The following is a 19,735-nucleotide window of genomic DNA, read 5'->3' on the forward strand; positions in this document are numbered from 1 at the left end:
CATCTTCCGTTTAGTGATTCTACTGCCACGTGTCTACATGGATTTCCTTTTATTTATTTATTTTCCTGGAAGATATTATACCTTCTAGATCAGCGGCTTCATATTTTCATCAGCTCTGAAAAATGTTCAGCTATTATTTTTTAAGATATTGACAATTTTCAGTTGTGTTCTTTAACAAATTTATATATGGAAATTCCATTTTCAATCTCTTTGTTTTCTTTTTAAATAATTTCTTATTGTATACTTCTTTTTGCAACTGTCTCTTTTCAAATCATCACATATATATCTACAGAAAGTATATTCTGTATTTGATGATTCCAGACTCTAAGATCTATTGTATGTTGTTTCTGCTGGCTGCCATGTAGAATGATGACCCTTCTCCTTTTGTGAGCTTTTTATATTCTCTTTTAATCTATTGCCATGTGTGGACCAATTTACGGAAACTTTCCTCTTAAGATGGCTTGTTCTGCTTCTGATTTTTTTCTGCCAGTAGCAAATGGTAACACCTGACCAGTACCACTTCAGCACCCTCGAAAGTGTTGGTTTCCAAAGTTCAGACCTCCCATAGAAGTGTCTATAGAGGAATCACGCATCAGCAAAACCCTCCTTTACAGCATGCTCAAACATTCAGACCAATTTATGTTTGAACTTCCACTCCCCAAATTCCCTTCTCCTATGGGCCTGTCTACTTGCCCTGGATTCCAGGTGTTTGTCTGTCAGCTACTGCAGGTCACTTCAGCCCAGGCTCCATCAGTGCAGCAAGGGCTCAGCTCAGGCTTGTAGGATTGTTTGAGCCCGAGAATCATCCTGTGGCTAGTGGACCAGTGAGACCTCCATGAGCGTGATTGTCATGGGACTATCTTTGGGGAAGAGTGTGGGTGTATGAGTGTGGTGCTTCTCAGAACTTCTACTCAATTAATATGACAAGAAACAGAAGTCCTCAGAGTCATTTTCAAACAGTTATTTTACTATGAATATATTGAACATCAAGAAAAAATAGACTAAATATAAAATTCTGCAAACCCACTTCTGAGCCTTTACGAATGTTGGAAGTTTACCATTAAGCAGGTAGCTTGAAAATTTGAGAACAGCCGCTAGGTGTTTAGAAATACTGTCTATGGTTTCCAAGCCAGCAAAGAATTAGAAGGGAATACAGAAAGCAAATGGAAGGCAGGAAGATTGGAAAAAGGAACTGTGAAGAAAAAGGAGGTTTAAGAAAACACAAAATTTGGTGGCAAAGATAAAGCCACATATGTTACTAATCAATACAAATATAAACAGAGTAAATTCACCAATTAAAAAAATCCTGAGAAGTGGATTAGATTAAGGAAAATGTCAGCTATATAATACTTATAAGAAACACACCTGAAATTAATTAAAATATACATACACACATACAGGAAGATAGAAAATTAAGGAATATATAAAGAAGATAGATAGAGAGGCATTAATGAAAAGAAAGCCACTGGTTTCTGATCTCTTTCCACATCTACCATGATTAGCTTAAGAGTTCATGGCTAGAGATTTCTTAATTTATTGGAACTTTCACAAGAATATGTGACAACTTTTCTTGTTCTATTATTCTAAAAGCAAGATGTAATTTTGTATTTAATCCAAATCTCTCTTAAGGCTTTAAAGTGACTTTAAAAAGACTTAAAGTGACTTTAAGTCACTTTTCTAGTCTCAAGAAATGAAATGAATATTTGGGAACTATTCTCATGCAATGATGTCCTCATGACAACATGTCCCATTGTTCAAAGGGGACACTAATTCATCTGTACCAAGTGTACAGAGCCAGATATGGTAAGTTCAATTTGAGATCATAATTCTAAGATTGAGGCTCACAAAAATTTTATGAGAAGAGAAACATACTAAGAGTAGAACACCGTGGAAATATAATTAGAAATAAAGTTACCTTCAGACAAGACCCAGCATGTGATTTGAGTGCATTACTTCTTTAACAGTTATTTCATGAGTACCCACTAAATGTTAGGAATGTTGAGAACTATGTTTACTGAGATTAAAACAAAGCAAAAAAACCTCTACCTACTCTTAAAATACGTATCTACTCCATTAGGAGTTTTGGATGAGTATAGAATAGAATAAAATGCTGTAATACAGACATAAAATTGTATAATAAAGTCAAGCCTTATTCCCAACAGAATATTTTCCACATGGCAGCCAACGTGATCTCTTAAAAATATAGTCAAAGTCATTCCTCCACGCAAACACCCACAGTTTTTCTTTTCCATCAGAGTCCTTCCATTGCCAAGATGCCCTTTAGTGAAGGGCTAGAAAGTAAATATTTGGGGTCTACACAGCTTCTGTGGCATTTACTCAGCTCTGCCATTGTGGGGGGAAAGCAGCCCCAGACAATGCATGAAAGAGTGGGCGTGCATGTATTCCAATAAATCTTATTGTGGAAAATAAGATTTCTTTGAATATCTTTTTTTGAGGGGGAGCAGGAAGGAGGGCGGTTGAAGAATTTATTGCTACTGCTGCTTTTGTTTTTCTTGTTTTTCCAGAAGTTTGGTTGTAGATGCAGTTTTAATAATTTCTTTTTAAAAAGCTTAGAGAACAGTGTCTGCCAGGAGTTAAGTCTTCAGCTTTTATTCCTATGACAACCCATGTTGTTTTGATAATAGTAGCACAATTATTATCTATTTTACACTTAAAAGATGCACAAAACTCGGGGATAGAAAAGTGTCACCCTATTTCATAACTAAAATTCTGTTCTTGACTCTGAGCTCATAGTTTTGCTTGGCAGTAAACAACTTAATCTTATCCAATAAATTTTCTCTTTTTAAAAGTCATAGTCAAGATTCACCTCAATTCTTCTGATGCCTCCTCTGCAACTGGCTCTTGCTCTCTGCTCCACTTCCCAAGGCCTGCAAAGAGACACAAGAGGGGCAGTGTTCCTGACGCTGTTGGCGTTTTGTTGCTGGTGTCAGGGCACTGTAGCTGCCATCCTTGCAGTCTGATCTGTGGCTCGGGTTGTGCCACTGCTTACACTCCTACGTGGCCCACTCGTCAGTCTGCAGCTACCTGGCATCACGAGCCCACGTGGGCTGACTCTCTTACCCGGTCCCCCTGCCTGCCTCATGATCAGCTCTCCCTCTGGGGCCCATCTCTCGCAGCCCCCTCGGGCCTCGTGAGACTTGAGCCCCAGTCAAACTCCCACAGAACTTCTGACATCCCCTCTGGATCTGTGAGCTACACACACATTCCCGTCTACCTGTGAGAAGTCAGAGACGGTACAAGACCTCTGCTGCTCTCCTCATAGAATCTTCCCCTGCTGGATCTGGTATTAGGTATCTGTGATCAGCCAGGTGTCTAGGGAACGTCCCTCACTCATCAGACCCCAGCAGGGGAGTAAATTAATCAGCTTCTCTGCTCTTCAATTTATAGGACATTGGGACAATCTAGAAAACTCACAGGAAGCCAGCAGGTGAAGGTCCAGTATGTAACCTAGGTGAGGCGTGAGCCCCATGTCCCATTCCAGCCCTACACCTTTCTCCGTGCAGTTCCATTATATTAAATCTTAGAAGGGCACTTTAACCCCGTAGCAGGGAAGAGTGTGGACTCTAGGGTAAGATTACCTGCATTCAAATTCCAGTTTTGCCACTTTTTTGAGGCATAACCTTCACCAATTTTCTCAGTCACCTGAAGTCTTACTTTCTTCAACTTTAAAAATTGGGATGATAACCTCTCTGTGAGATAAGGATTACTTTGAAGATTAATGAGATCATCAATGCACAGGGCCCGGCATATTGTGAGGGCTCACTAACCATGGCATGATTCTTCTGAGATGATTCCTATACTTTTATTTATTTATATAAATAGAAAGACAGAAAGTGCAAAGAAAGCTCGGCTCCAGGAGACAAAACATAGGTGCTAAGGAGTAGACAATATGTAATGTGTCAGCTAGATTTAGGGCTGTTTCCTAGGCAAGAGACAGGCAGGAGAGAGATGCAGGGCAGGTTATGGGGACCTGTGTGTCATCTGTATTGGTCAGGGTTCTTCAGAAAAATGGAATCAAAGATACAGGCATATATATGAGATTTATTATAAGGAATTGTCTCATATGATTATGGAGGATTAGAAATCCAAAGTTCTACAGCTGGAGACCCGGGAAAGCTGATGGGTTATTTCCAGTCTGTATCCAAAAGTCTGAGAACCAGGACAGCCAATGGTGTAGTTACAGTATACGTGGACAGGCTCCAGAGCCAAGAGCCAGTTCTTCAGTTTGAGTCCAAAGGCAGGAAAAGACTAATGTTTTAGTTCAAGCAGGCAGGCAGGAGGTCTTTCCTCTCACTCTAGTTCCGTTTTTGTTCTGTTCCGGTCTTCAGCTATTCCATGGATAAGGTCCGTCCACATCAGAGAGGGCAGTCTTCTTTACTCTCTTTACCAATTCAAAGATTAACCTCATCCAGAAACATGCTCACAGACACACCCAGAATAACGCTTGGCCCCATGTCTGGACACCCCATGGCCCAGTCAAGTTGACAAGTAATCGTTGCCACATCCTATGTGTTTCCAAAGGAGGACAGAAGTCTACTGAACAAATGGGACCACTAGTAAGAGCAAGTGGGCTGGGACGAAGAGGGACAGAGTTCTGTTGCCTACTTAGGTAGAGATGGGAAGGGATAGTGCAGCCTGCATATTCTTTCATTGATTTTGCTTTCCAATCTGGGTGGTTTCCAACATGTTAATCTCTTTGTTTAATTGCTCTACCTGGAGGTACATTGTAACGAGTTGAAATTTTAGAAACAGGAGCTTATAAAATTTAATCCTCACACGTTTATTGTTGATCTTTCCTGAAACATGAAAAGTAAAAATCACTTATCCTTCTCTCATTGTCTCTGTATAAATTAGATGAGCATCAGTGGACTGTCCATATGTCAAAAGGCCTTTCTGAATTGTTTAGAGTAGCTTATAAATTTGAATGTTCTCACTTATGTAGCTTTAACGTGAAACATATTCTTTACTTCCTTCTGGTACAAAAGCAGAATCAGAACCCTGTTAATTTTTCTGGTGCCAGAAGAGTAGCATCTATGTGTTTGAGTTTTTATTGCATGCATTTCACATCAGCAAAATAAATTTTGAAATAGAGACTGGGAATGGTTTCATTAAATAGAATGAGCTGAGAGCATTAGTACCCCTGATATATAAATTCAGTATCTTGAACTTACAGTCTTTTTTATATCAAGTATAATTCAAGATTAATTTTATGTATTTAAAGAAAAAGTAGGGGGGAGGGGCAAGATAGGGGTATAGGATTAAGAGATGCAATCTACTAGGTATAAAATAAATTAGCAACAAGGATATATTGTACAGAATAGGGAAATACAGCCATTATGGGGTATAATCTATAAAAAATATTGAGTCATTATGTTGTACAACTGAAATTAATATAATATTGTAAGTCAGCTATACTTCAATTAAAAAATAACCTCTTTTATTTTTAGTATATTTTATTTAGAAATTTCCCTACATTTAACATTGCTTTTTATGCTTAATATTATTTTATTACTGTTGTTTGTTTCACTATGAGGAAAGTTTCATGATAGTTGACAACTATCAGAAATTTCAATGTATGAGGATAGAAATTTTAAACATGCAAATTAAGAAGTGAAATTATAATTATATCAAAAGTTTGAATGTTTTTAATATTTCAAGTTAGTTTTTTAAATCCAGATTTATATATTTTAGTGTTGGTAGTCTTAAGATTGATTAAAGTCTTTATTAGAAATGTTATGAAAATATCTTATTTTGAAATAAACCCTGTATTGAGGTCAAATATTTTTGTAATCATAGCACTACTTAATCGTGAAGTGTTAATCAATTCTCAAAATTTCAGCAATTATACAATGTTTTAGAAGCTCCTCATTTTCTGTAAAGCAACCAGTATCAAATATATAAATAAACTAAGGTTTGTTAGAAATGCGTATACATCATTGGAATGAAATGTGTCACAATCTTCCCATGTCACAATTTTATATGGCAGACATCTCTTATCCTTGTTGCACTGGACATGATTACCACATGATTGCTGTGGCCTTACATCTAAGCACTCCAGAACAATTCTCAACATAACTTGAAAAGAAAGTCGAGAGACAAAAATAAAGGGAGGAAGAAGGTGAGAAGGAAGAAGGGAGTAAAGGGAGCCATGATTTAGATTTGCATGGCTTTACAAGTCAATGGCAGATAAAAAAAGAAAAGAGAACTCTATGGAATTTATGCAAAAGAAATTCCATCCAAATCAGTGGAAAAACAGAACTCATTCCAGAGGTGTATGTGTGTGTGTTTTAGGAATAGACTATGTATACATACATAACTGCCCTTCCATTTTTATATTTTTAGCTTATTTTAACTTTCCTGTGCTGTTAATATTAGAAATTTATACACATAATAAAATTGCAATGACTATCATGGGAGTTTCAAGAGAATGTATTACTTGTTGGTTTTATTTGACTAATAGATGCATGAGAAACTCTTTTCATAAAGTTCTAATTAGCATAATATTTTATGGTATAAAATTTTCCCAAAGAAATATTGTAATATAGATAGTAACACTGTAATATATATTTTTATCAAGTCAGTCATATCTCAATAAGCAATGGATCCTCTAGGATAAAAAAGTGCCTCATGCGTGTGTGTGTGTGTGTGTGTGTGTGTGTGTGTGTGTGTGTATTATTTTAATGCCTCGTGTTTAATTCTAAAATCTGAGAATACTAGGCTACTTACAGTCTTCTTTTCTAAAGAATAGTCTTAAAATGGTAAAGGGAATATTTTGTTCTTATTTCGAGGAAGAACTACACGAGAAGCTTCTACATGTTTTCCACTCTATGGCAACCGAAGACTAACATTATTTCAGACAAAAAAAAAAAATCGACAGGTCTGTGTGCAAGATCCCCGCAGTTATCTCAGGGCTCACCTGGATGAGGATGCACGAGCTCACCCACACAGCCCTTAACAAGGCTCACTCCTCACTGGCCGTGTGGGTTTCTCTGTGCGTTTCTCCATTGGGTAGTTCATAGTAAGTTTGTTTATGGGGTTTTTAATTTCAGTTATTGTGATTTTCTTTTCTAAATTGATTTGGTTGTTCTTCAAAAATGTTGGGCTCTTTTTGATAACTAGTCCCTGCAGGTATTTTCAATCTTGTTAATAATTTCTTTACAATATATTTTCATGTTTTATCTACACACGTCCTGAATTTCTTCTTATTGAACATTGGTAAATTCTCCAGCTATATTCCTGCCTCTTATTTTCCAGGGACATGCTCTAGTTCTTATATCCTGATAATTGTTAAAGAAGAATATACTTATTACCTGTATGCTGTTCCTTTTGCCACAGACTTTGGCAAGATATCCCTTCATCTTCATCATTTTTCTCAAACTTTTCTCGAACCTTTTTTGGGTATATCTTCATAAAGAAATCTTCCCGTGCTCATTTGTTTCTCTTTTTTGTACTTTCTTTGAATTTTTTCCTAGTGCCTTTCATTTGTCCCTGTGCTGTGGTAACCAGGTGGCCAGCAGTGACTTAGCTATGCATGGGTCCCCCAGAGGAGGAAGTCTTGATAAGTTTCGATTGGTGGCATTCCTGGTGATTCCTGGTATTGTAGAATGGGAATTCTAGGGCTCTGTGGGAGAAGTGGGGCTTCTCAGAGTGGTAAACCTACATTTACTTCATACCCCCTGGTGTAGGACCTCCTGGTGAGGGCCACGTGTTAAGTGGACCCTTAGCCCACTCTCATTTTATTCTCCTCACCTGCTGGTTCACCTCTAAATTCAAGTTCTCCTGGGTCATAAAGTTTATAACAAATAATGGGAATTAATTATAGCAGGAGTGATTTTCTTCAGATTAACTCATTGTGGGCAGTTTGTCCTGAAGAGTACTATACACTGCTAATTTCAGGTCTTACATTAGGTCTTTGATCCATTTTGAGTTGATTTTTGTATATGTTGTTAGGTTAAGGGTCAGACTGTATTATTTTGCATGTGGATATACAGTTTTCCCAGCACTGTTTGTTGAAAAGATGGTCCTTTCGCCTTCAAATGTCTTGGCACTCTTGTCAAAAATCATTTGACCACATACGGGAGGACTTACTTCTGCATTTTACATCAGTTCAGCTCAAAAATTATATGCAAAGCACTGGATAAAGGAGGGACCAAGGCAGAGGCTGGCTGAGATTCTGATGCCCTAAGCCTTAGGGCTAAGGTGATAAGAGTTGGGACTGAGATCATAGCAGGCTAGAAAAGGAGGTTGGTAGTGAGAGATTTTACAAAAATAATTGAAAGCTCTTGGTATCTTGCTGATGAAAGAACAGTGTGAAAGAGTCAAGTTAATTTTGTTTTTGAAGTTTTCAGCTCAAAGAATCATGAGAAGGCTAATGATTGATAAAATGAAAAGTCTAAGGGAATAAAGCTAATGGGATCTCATCAATTGTACTCTCTGACTAAACAGGAGAGACCTAATTCTCTCCTTCCAACCTAAAATTTATTATTGATTTATATTGCTATAGACCATTACTTTGGGAAAACCATGGATTATTTTCACACCTCCTAATGAAATAACTTTAGGTGCCCTTATGCTTGAAAGAAACAGGAGCAAAGGGAATGCAGAGTTAGCAACTGTCTCAATAAAGAGCTGGGTCTTAAACTGTAGTCTAAAGGCAAACAAACTATTTCAGTTTTTATAATGCAACACTTTTCACAATTACACAAACGTTTTTAAAATACCAGTGGAAAGAAATATCCGTATAGCATTATTAAAAATTCTAAGACATATTTCAATGAACACTTCAAATTGTGCTTGATATAGGCTGAAAATGAACTTAATTCTTACAATCTTTAGGAAATGATAGATTTGGGGGCCGAATGGACCCTGAGAGTCCAGCTCTGCCTGGGGCTCTAGCATCTATAATTCTCCCCAAGATGGAGGTTACACTTTTGAGAAATAACTCTTTCTCAGAGAGGGAGGGGTTTAGGGAGCACTAGTCTAACTTTCTTAACAAGTGGTTCAAAACTAAGTACCCAGCTCTGATCACCTGTATTCTCAAGTGAAATACTCATTAAAAACACTGGTTTCAGACACTCATTGAAACCTGCAGAATCACTGTGATATTGGGGACATGTGTACCAGGGGGATGAAAAGAGATGTGAGAAATGGAGATGGAAAGATTATGAATTTTTTGTAACTGTTTAATTCCCCTAGACTTAAAATGGACCATGTTACTTGCTAGTGGAGAATGCCAAAAAGTGATGATCTTTTCAGTTTCCGGATAGTTGCATACACCTAGGAGTAGACCTCTGAAACTGCCACTTGCGATATTAGACACACTGCTTTCTTACATGGCTTCATACATATTTAGATCAGCTCAATTTTACTGTTATCTAAAATTTGGATATAATTTTTGAGCTAAATTGACATACAAGGGCTTTTTGTACCTAGTCTATGTTGTTATATATTAAGGGGAAAATGGATATCTGGAAATTTACCAGGTATCCAGCATTATTTGGATGTTTATAAAAATTCAGTAAGAATTATGTTATGACTTTTCTGCAGAAATTTTCCAGCTAATCTCAGGCATTTGAGACAGTGAGATGAACTTCCCAAAGTTAAATACTTTCTAATAGAAATAATTGCAGTGTGAAGAATATACAATGAAGCTACAGCAACGGTATTTAATTTGTAAATAATGGTTTTAGAACCACAATAATATTTTAGGTATATAAATATACCTAAATATAAATAATATTTATATTTATAATATTTATATAAATAACTATTATAAATATAAATATATTTATAATATATTTATATTATATAAATATATTATAAATATTATATTTATAATATTTATATAAAATATTTATATAATATAAAATATTATAATAATATTTATAATATACCTAAATATAAATAATAAATATAAATAATATTTCAGGTATTTCTCATCCATTTTTCACCCAGGAGCTAAAATTCTGAACTGTACATGGACAAGATAACTTATATTTACACATCACCTTATACTTTAGGAAATCTGTATCCTATCCATTATCTAGTTGATATTTGTGTGTCCTCTGCTTTGGACCAAGCCCAGTTGATATTTTTATCCTAATCTCTTAGAAAGAAGCCTTATTGTTGTTACATAATACAAGTTCAACATCATCAAACTTTCTGGCGAATTCTTCTTGATGAAATTAATATTTACCCTACCTTTTGATTTTATATGTTGAGTTTTAAGTCCATTTTGTTTAATAGGCTATCAGTATAGTTTTCCATTTTTTTATTATTTGACCGGCATATCATTTTGTGCCCTTCTAATCTCAATCTTTCCACATCACCACGCATTGCCCATGGCTTTTATATAAAAGTGTGTGTCCGGGTTTGGGGATTTGAAGAGCAGAAGGATAGCTAGAACTCAAAGATACTGACCTTGGTGAAAGGAGATGAGGGTTGTGACTTAAAAATGAGAACACACTTACGTTTAAAGACACGACAAGGTAACTTCAGCGCCTTGTCCAGACTGGCAGAAATTCAGCCTGTTCAGGTCTTTCCATGGGCTTCTCCGGGATTAATCGGGAGGCGCCCCCTGTGTGCTCCCACACCAATCGATTGCCAACGCCAGCTCTTGGCTTTTCCCATTTGCTCTTCTATTCTAGTCCCGTTATGGCTCTACCTGCCCATGGGCACTGCTAGTGCCTGGTGTAAACACTCTAGTGTCCTTGCCAGGGGCACCCACAGAGGACACTCCCAACGTTTCCAGTTAGAGGCTCTTCCAGTTCTATGTAGAAGGGGCTGAGGCTCATCAAATTGACTGGAAGCACAAAAAAATCTTGCCTTGAAGCTAAATTTGCTTGGCTTGTACCAACTTATGTGTCCGTAGTATATTCACTTAGCTGTAACTTATAAGGCTTTCTCAGGATATTTGCATTTATATTTTTAAATAAAATTGAGAGAACGTAATACTTTAATAAAATATTTTAATTTTTTCATTTTCAGTGATGTAATTATTTAGCATACAGTGACTTAAGTGGGATGAAAGATACTGATGTAGGATAATGCCATTCCTCACCACGCACACACACAACTTGCGGTGCCCCCCCCCCCCCCCCCCCCCCGTGCTTTCAATTCTTGGCATATCAGAGCCAGGAGGATTCTGTTCCTCTGCAGCCATGTGCTACACGTGCTGGCTCAGGTTCCAAAACAATTAGTTATTCCCAGACTCTCAAATTGCTTTCATGAAGTAATTTCCTGTTCTGACTCTTCTAGGCATAAAACCTCAGGTCCAGTTTCATACTACCTGCCAAAATATTTACCCTAAGCCCTTCTATGGTCAATGTTCCACCCTTCCTCCTGATTGCCAGACGATACTTGCTGTGCATGTCAAAAAACGTGAACAGGTAATTGAGAAGGGAGTAAATGGGAAGTAATGGATAGAGAGAGGAGGACATTGGAGGTGTTTTAGTCACTAACAGTGCTGGCACCGCAGCTGTGCTGGCAAGAAATGTCCATTAAGTCAGTTCTAGTGAAGAAGGTGGTTCAGAAGATGGACTCATTTATTTGTGGTTTCACGTGATTTAGGAAGTCCTTATGAAGCTGGATCTGGCCTCTGTACCATGACACCGAATTAAATCTTGGAGACAGTTTTGGGTGAAATAGAAAAGAATAGCTTTATTGCTTTGAAAGGCAAAGGGGGCCACAGCAGGCTCACGCCCTCCAAACTGCGTGTCCCGACCTGGAGGGGGTAGTGAGAAGCTTTAGAGGAATGGTTCAAAGAGGGCGTGGTCAGCTCGTGGACATTGTTCTGATTGGTTGGTGGTGAGGTAATGGGGAGTCAGCATCATCAGCCTTGTGCTTCCAACTGTCTGGGGTCTACAGGCTTGCGGGCAGCATACCGTTAACTCCTCCCACGTGGCAGGGGTTTCTGTATCTGCAAAACAACTCAAAGATATTGGTCTGTGTATCCCTTTTTAGGGGGAACCAGGACCCTGCCCCAAGGCTGCACTATTTTTTCTTTGACTGTTCCTCCCTGTTCTCTGCATCCCCTCCCTTCCTTAATTAGCAACTGTTTGGACCTGCTCCTTGGAACTCAGGGAAGGTCAGGGAGGCTGAATGAAGCCCATTTCTGTAATCCAGAAATGGGGGACACAGAAAGGCTTTTGTGCCCAGGAGATCCCACTCAGTATCACTTACTGGATGAATGAATAAGGGCATTCTGAGAGAATTTGGTGGCAGGGGAGCGGTTTTCTAATAATCAAGAACTTCCCTGGTTTCCTTTGAACAGAAAATGTAATATATTCTCTGATAGCTAATTCAAATATACAAACACTAGTTTTGGATGATCTAGTTTTTTAAAAATTGTCTTTATTATTCTTTTGGTCTTCTGATGATTTCTTCTTCCCTCCTGCCCTCAAGGTTTTTCTCTATTCTGTATAGTAGATACATATTTTCTGCATAGAATAATAGTATTGCCTTGTGACTGTCAAGAACAAACATTGTAAAAGCCTATTTAATATGAACACAAGCAAAGTCCAGCACCAGCATCTGAGCATTCATCTCATAAGAAAGAATATATTTTCTCAATATATTTAGAATTATGAATACAAGTATCTTGAGGAAACATAATCTATTTCAGCTAAGTAAATAAAATAAGGAAGCAATACGTCTCTACAGGCCATGCAAATGTCAATAATATTTTATGGGGCTTGCAAGCTTCCCTCCTAAAATTCTCATAAGTTTTGATTTCTAAAACTCGTATATGAATAAATTTTATGTTAAACTAGAAAAAAGAAGTCATGGTATGTAAACTCTATGCCAACATTAAGACCCTTAGGGAGGCAAACTCAGTATGAAGCTGTAATTGTCATAGATATCAGTAATCCTTTAAAAGAGGCTTAAAATAATTGTGCTATGAATTTTGTACTAGAAAGATGTTTCTTCTAGAGTGAAATAAATTGGATTAGTAACATACTGTGATGATGCAAGCTATCTTAGTACTGCGCTGTCAAGTCTTTGTTTTTGTTTTTTTGCAATCAATTTTTCAAACAGCATCTTAAATTCAGTTAACCGATTTCCAAAACCACAAACAGTGCTTTTCAATCTTGACTAGGAAGCAAGGTGTCGACAGTGATGGACTGAAGGCAGGTAAAATAGGACAGGAAAGTACCCATTGAAGTGGACAGTTAGTTTTGATGCAAAAGCTGATTTAATAAAGATACGCGTACAGACATTACAGGATTTCAAAAGTAAGCAGAGATGAGAAGTGGAGACGTTAGGAGCTCATGACATAATTCAGGATGTGTGAGATGGTGGAAATTTGATGAAAATATTGATTATCTTTCTCTAAGACTAGCCCGTCAGGTGGTTGAGCTGTGCATTGCAAACATATTAAAGTATCAAAGTTGATTTCTATAATCAGAGGGTTTTGCAGGTATAGTTACATGGCCACATCAGGCAATTACATTTTCCCATAACTGTTCTAGCAACGCTACTGTGCTCTGTGGTATAACGACACACTTGTGCTGTAAAAGCCTAAACCAGGGGGCTTCCCTGGTGGCGCAGTGGTTGAGAGTCCGCCTGCCGATGCAGGAGACACGGGTTCATGCCGCGGAGCGGCTGGGCCCGTGAGCCATGGCCGCTGAGCCTGCACGTCCGGAGCCTGTGCTCCGCAGCGGGAGAGGCCACAACAGTGAGAGGCCCGCGTACCGCAAAAAAAAAAAAAAAAAAAAAAAAGCCTAAACCAGCATCTTGATTTTAGCTAAGAAAAATATGTTTCAGAAATACTTAGTGATTTGTTCAAAGTTTTAGGTTTTGGACCAGAGCAAGTTTATTTTCCTAAAGTTGTTGAACCCCCGTTTTGTTCATTTGTAAAATGAAGATGCCTCTGATTTTGATTTAGTCATAATCTAATCAGATAAACAATAATTTACTGAAAGTCCAACTACAATGTGGCTAGCATTGTGGAAATTTCCTTGGAATATAAAATAAATGAATTGCACAGTCCTGAGTTAATAAATTGTAAGTTAGATTTTTGTTGGGAGAAGGCATTTACCCATAATTCAAAGATGGCGTTCATTCAGGCAGAAGTTCTGAAATATTTTGGTCTCAAAAGCCCTATCTTCTTCTTTTTTTTTTTTTTTTTTTTTTTCGGTACGCGGGCCTCTCACTGTTGTGGCCTCTCCCGTTGCGGAGCACAGGCTCCGGACGCGCAGGCTCAGCGGCCATGGCTCACGGGCCCAGCAGCTCCGCGGCACGTGGGATCTTCCCGGACCGGGTCACGAACCCGTGTCCCCTGCGTCGGCAGGCGGGCTCGCAACCACTGCGCCACCAGGGAAGCCCAGCCCTATCTTCTTTTAAAAAATACTGAAGACCTCAAAATGCTTCAGCTTATTTAGCTATATCATTCAATATTTATCATATTAGACATTTAAACCGATAAAATTTTAAATAGCTATTTATTAATTCATAGAAAAATTACCCTGAAAACCAATTATGTGTTAACATAAAGCATACTTAAAAAAACTGATTAAAGTGAACATATCTATTAATAAATATTAAAATAACAATTAGGGGAATTACATTGTTTCACATTTTTGTAAATCTAATGTCTAGTTTATTAGGGGACAGCTGGATTCTCACATGTGCCTCTGCATTACATCTTTGCAGTGTGTTCTTATGGTTGAAGTATATGAAGAAAATTCAGCCTCACAGAGAAATGTAGTTGGAAAAGGGAAGAGTGTTTTCATAGCCTTTTCAGATGGATACTAGCGCAAACTTCAAAAAGTGATAGTTTCTTAAAGGTTACTTGCAATGGGGAATGTGAAACTATATCAATGGAGTTTTTGTATTCTGTTAACATTAACATCTATTAATGTATTTTGCTCTTCAAATGCCTCTTTTACCCATGCATAGTTATTTAACACCAAACATCACTAGATGACCGTTACTGGATCACGGGTATATGCTGCTCTTCCAAATACGAACATATTTCATTATTCAACGTCAAAAAGCACACTTGTTCACATAAACAACAATCACATTGAAAAATTATTTAAGTATGAGGAACTGTCAGATACACAGTGATGGATACATTTTTGTTTGATCGGAGGTGGAATTTTATCTTTGGCAGCAAATATTTTCAATTTGTTTTCCTTAAAGTCAAAAGATTCACTATGTTCTTCCTGCAGAAAAGTCAGCAGATTCACTGCGTTCTTCCTGCGGAAAAGATATGTATTCAAAATGTTACATTTTTAAAAATTAGCAATTTTGAGCGCCTCATCAAGGAGACTTTAAAGGAAAATTGTTTTTTTTACCCCCGAGAATGCATGGAGATGAATTATACAACGACTACTAACAGCTGAGGTTTGGTGCCATTGTCTTGATTTGGGATAAAGCATCAGCAGTTTTATTCACCACTGCCTTTGCACTATCAATGCAACTGTCAACACAGATGTTTCAGTATGTCATAAGATTTAAAAGTCATCCAACATTTGGATATTTCAGTACTTCTTGCATTTGTTGCCAAGCATTCGCATGAAAGAAGATCTGTGATGATTGGTCCATGCTGACACTGAACGAATTCAAGGAAAATAAGCAAGCTTAGCCATGTCTGTACATCTGTCTATCTGTTAGACAAAAGTGAGGTTCTGTAGAAAGATATTAACTCTGTTTCCTTGTTTAAAGCTAAAACTTTCTATCAGCAAGTTACTATATGGTTGGAAAGCAACAGTGTCCTGGGTTTGTCTTTTTTTTTTTAAACTACTTTTCAACCAGTAGACATTCAGCAATGGCAGCTGACTAAAGGCATTGCTTTATTAGTTTCTCAGGTCTTATGTGTGCTTCTCCAGCCAATACAATACAATAACCTACTTTGTAACATGTTTCAGTGACTGTCATTTTTAATTTGAAAAGTGTAACAAATGACTTTTAGCTTTTGATTTTGTTTTGTTTTGCAATATTATTTTTTGTTTATTCAAAATTTTCCCAGTTAAATAGTTATATGTAATAACTATATAATTATATAACATTATCTCATATACTTTTACAACTATTATATTAACATGTGTTATTTCGCCATAAAATAAAAAAATATTTTTTTTTTTAATATTTAAAGACTCATTGTAGACCTTTATTAGGAAAATTAGAAGACTTGCTTTCTCAACCCAACTGCACAGTTTAACATCTAACGATGCTGAAAAAGAAATTGGAATAACAGAGTTCTCTGACTCATGGAAGTGAAGGATCTACTCCAAAGAAAATGAACTAAACTCTAAATAAGAAACAAAAGTATAATGAAATCTGTTCTTTCCCAGGCTTCAGAGATGTTAACATTTAACTGACTGTTATGCAATAGGACATTTTTGAATGGTATTATTGCATTTGTTCAGTTGTGGCATAATTTTGAGGTCGATCATTAAAGAAAAAGAACTGAATTTTTCAACCATAAATGTGATGAACTCTTTAAAATCCGAAAATTAGCTGTTATAGCTTTCAAACTAGATATGCAAAAGCCACCAAAGCATCTTACAAGGTAAATTGTCACAGTGGCTGGAGAGGACACACAATACTGAGAGAGTTTTAGCTTTTAAAGAGCATATTAACGTCTACATTTAAAATATTCAATACTTCCCAAACAATTATTTGTCTCAAAATAATGTTGGCGATCAAACTGTCACAATAAAACTACCAGAAAGTATTTTTCTTCCTAAATCACAATAGGGCAAATTATTGACGTCAACGAGGCTGAAGGAAAGATAGCTTTTGTCTTCTTTTCATTTCTTATGCGAAGCTTTTTCATTTGATTCAGAGTAGATTTCTCCTTTCCATAAATAAGAGACCGCTTTGAAATATCAGTTTCATTCTTTTCTCCAACTTTGGATATAGACAGTGTAATGGTGATGGAGAAAATGAGGCTTAGTCTCCTCCATCTCTGACAAATGTCCATCCTTCACAGTAAGAAACCTATATTATAAATATATTTTATTTCATGGGAAATACTGTTAAATTTCATAATACTTACACTTTTATCTATGTGTGTGTATTTATAAAATAGGACAGAAAAATGTACTAATTCTAGCTGTGCTTCCATGTAGGCTCAAGACAAAATTCAAGGTTTCAAAACTAGAATGTATTGGACAAAAATGGGGTTACAGGGATTATAGCAGGGAAAATTAAAGATAATATGTCATTTTAGTAGGATTATGAAACACTTTAGCCTTTGGGTCTCATGAAAGGGTCTCATGGACCCTAGGGGCCGTTGACCATAACTTCAGCCTTGAAGAACGCTGGGTTAGGGGAATAATAGCTGTAATAACAACAACAAACAATCTAAAACCTCAGTAATTTCACATTATTAAAGTTTACTACTGCTTGCTCATTTAGCCTAATCAGGAAAAGGCTGTACTCCACACATTCATTTAGGAATTGGAGCTGATGGGGTTCTACGTTGCCAATGTCTGCCTTCTGAGGTTGACCAGGGGAGAAAGTGGGAGTGGATAATTTTTTCAAGAAGTTTTTATGAGCCCAGCCTTTAAGTAAACTTCAATGCTTTGTCAACATTTCATTAGACATGGTATCCTCAGTTGCAAGGGAGGCTGGAAACATAGTCAGCTGTGTGCCAGGAAGAAAAAGATGCAGGTTTAGTAAATAGGAGGTCAGTCTTGAAAATAGCACCTAATTTGATAGATTTCCTGTGAGAGCCTCTGAATTGGAAAAGTGTAGGTATAAAGCATTGTACATATGTCAACAATATAAGAAAATCACGTCGGTGTAATGTAATTTCAGTAACATTCAATAACATTTATTGTGCATGCATTATGTCCAAGCAGTGTCCTTGGTCCTGGATAAAGGGAGGAAGAATAGACGTAAAGGCCCTTGTAGAGCGTACTTCCTTATATGGGAGTAGGTGGTCAATAAAAAGCTAACAACTGGCAAAATAATTGTGATAAAAGAAACCACGAAGGGAGAAAAGAAAGTGGGAGTCAAAGAAAATGGGAGTCAATGCCCCTTGGAGGGGGTCATCCAGAAGACCTTTCCTCAGAGATATTTGAGCCAAGAACTGAAGGATGAGAAGGATTCACAGGTGCAGAGCCCTGGGGAGAGATACTGAAGACAGAGAAAAGAGCAAGGTCAAATTGCCGAGGATGAGAACAGCCTAGAACGTTGTAGAAATAGAAAGGGTCCATGTGTTTTGAGAGGAAAGAGCAGAGGTTAGCAGTCTAGGGTATGTTGGCCCAGGTGGTCTGGGGCAAGAACACACAGGACTTTATAGTCCATTACAGAGAGTTGTGGCTTTAACTTAAGGGCAATGGGAAGCCAGGTGCATTTCATGATTTGATTTGTATTTCTCAAAGTTTATTCAGGTTGCTTAGTGGAGAATAGATTTGGGGAGCTGTAGAGTAGTAGATGACTATTAAGTCCAAGGTCATTGTGCTTCTGCATAATAATTTATGTCATTGCCCTGGACACCCTGAAGCAATAAGTCAATCTCAATATTCTTAAATTCAGTGTAGGCTGTTTTTAAAAATTATGTCGTTTATTTTCTGTCATTTATTTTACAGCTCGTAGGGGCCATGTGTTATCGTGATTGTGGTATTACTGGTGCCTAATTCAAATGGAATTGCAGAAATGATTTTTTCCTAAAGATTTTTTTTTAAACAATCAGTGCTCTCACCATTAATACAACGACAAAAATACATTTTCAATTCTCAGAACTGGAATTTCTCTCAACGTTGTCTAGCATGAGTTATAAAAATGACAAATCTTCGCCTTCAAGCTAGAGAAGAAAATACTAACTACAGTCCCACAAGAATCATAGCAACAGCCATGCAAGGCTGAAGCATTCTCATCAAAAAGGAGATAGTGAGTAGCAATGCTGACCATTATGAAAAGTAGTAAAAAGGATATAATAAAGAATCCAGATAACTGGGGTAGGCAAGCTTGGTGGGTGGGTCTCTTCAATACCAATAAAAGTGCTTAACCGCGACAGCCAATCTGAGTAATTCTATACAAAACTGTTCTTTTCTTGTACATAGTAGGTATCACATATACATTTCTTGAAAGAATAACCAAATATCCATTGATTTAGATGAAGGAAAAAAATCTCTGCCAGGAGGAGGCCTGACCCAAGTAGACTATGTTTCCTCATTTCTATTTCTTTCACGGATATTGCATGCAGATATTTCTTTCTGTCTTTCTTTTCCAAAAAAGCAAAAGAACTGTTTTCAAAACAGTTATACAAAGGAATTTGTATCTTGATTCAAAATTTATTACCACTGGTATTCTACTAGTGTCCTGCAATAAAGTGAGTCTAAGTAGGTGATATAACTAAATTGTATGGGGGCCAATCCAGGACTTTCAGATTCAACAGATCAGCGCACATTGCTGTTTAAAAACAAACACACAAAAAATTAAATATTTTCTTTAGTAGAAAAAACAGAAAAACCTGTAGTGACGATAAGTACCCTGGTAAAATCAGCCTGCGGCTGTGGATTTGGCGCGTTCACACGCACAGATGCACTAGGAAGCACACTTAGGTACGCACGGACATACACGCACCCATGGTCTTAATATCCAGGACTGATTCTATCCAGAAAGAGCGCTACCCTTTCATATTTCAGCCCTAGGCCATTATTGAGTGGTGTCTTATGAAACATTTCTAACTTTGTAAGATTTTTGATTTATCACTAATACCCTAGTAGCAAAAAGTAATTAAAATTCACAATCATCT

General features: G+C 37.2%; 1 protein-coding gene across 4 annotated transcripts in view; it reads left to right on the forward strand.

The window, feature by feature from the left end:
• The window catches only part of NETO1 (neuropilin and tolloid like 1), an 89,968-nt gene that overhangs the window by 31,244 nt on the left and 38,989 nt on the right, over positions 1-19,735 (forward strand). For 2 of the 4 annotated variants that reach the window (XR_013831365.1, XM_079943093.1), the window contains one exon: positions 6,814-6,898. The exons of the other annotated variants lie outside the window; for them this stretch is intronic. Coding sequence is in view for 1 of the 2 variants with exons in the window: in XM_079943093.1 (XP_079799219.1) it covers positions 6,814-6,898 (85 nt within the window). In the remaining variant the exon portion in view is untranslated. The remainder of the gene's footprint in view (positions 1-6,813; positions 6,899-19,735) is intronic. 4 annotated transcript variants of the gene reach the window in all.

Source organism: Stenella coeruleoalba, assembly GCF_951394435.1.
Source record: "Stenella coeruleoalba genome assembly, chromosome: 14".
NCBI classification, from domain to species: Eukaryota; Metazoa; Chordata; class Mammalia; order Artiodactyla; family Delphinidae; genus Stenella; species Stenella coeruleoalba.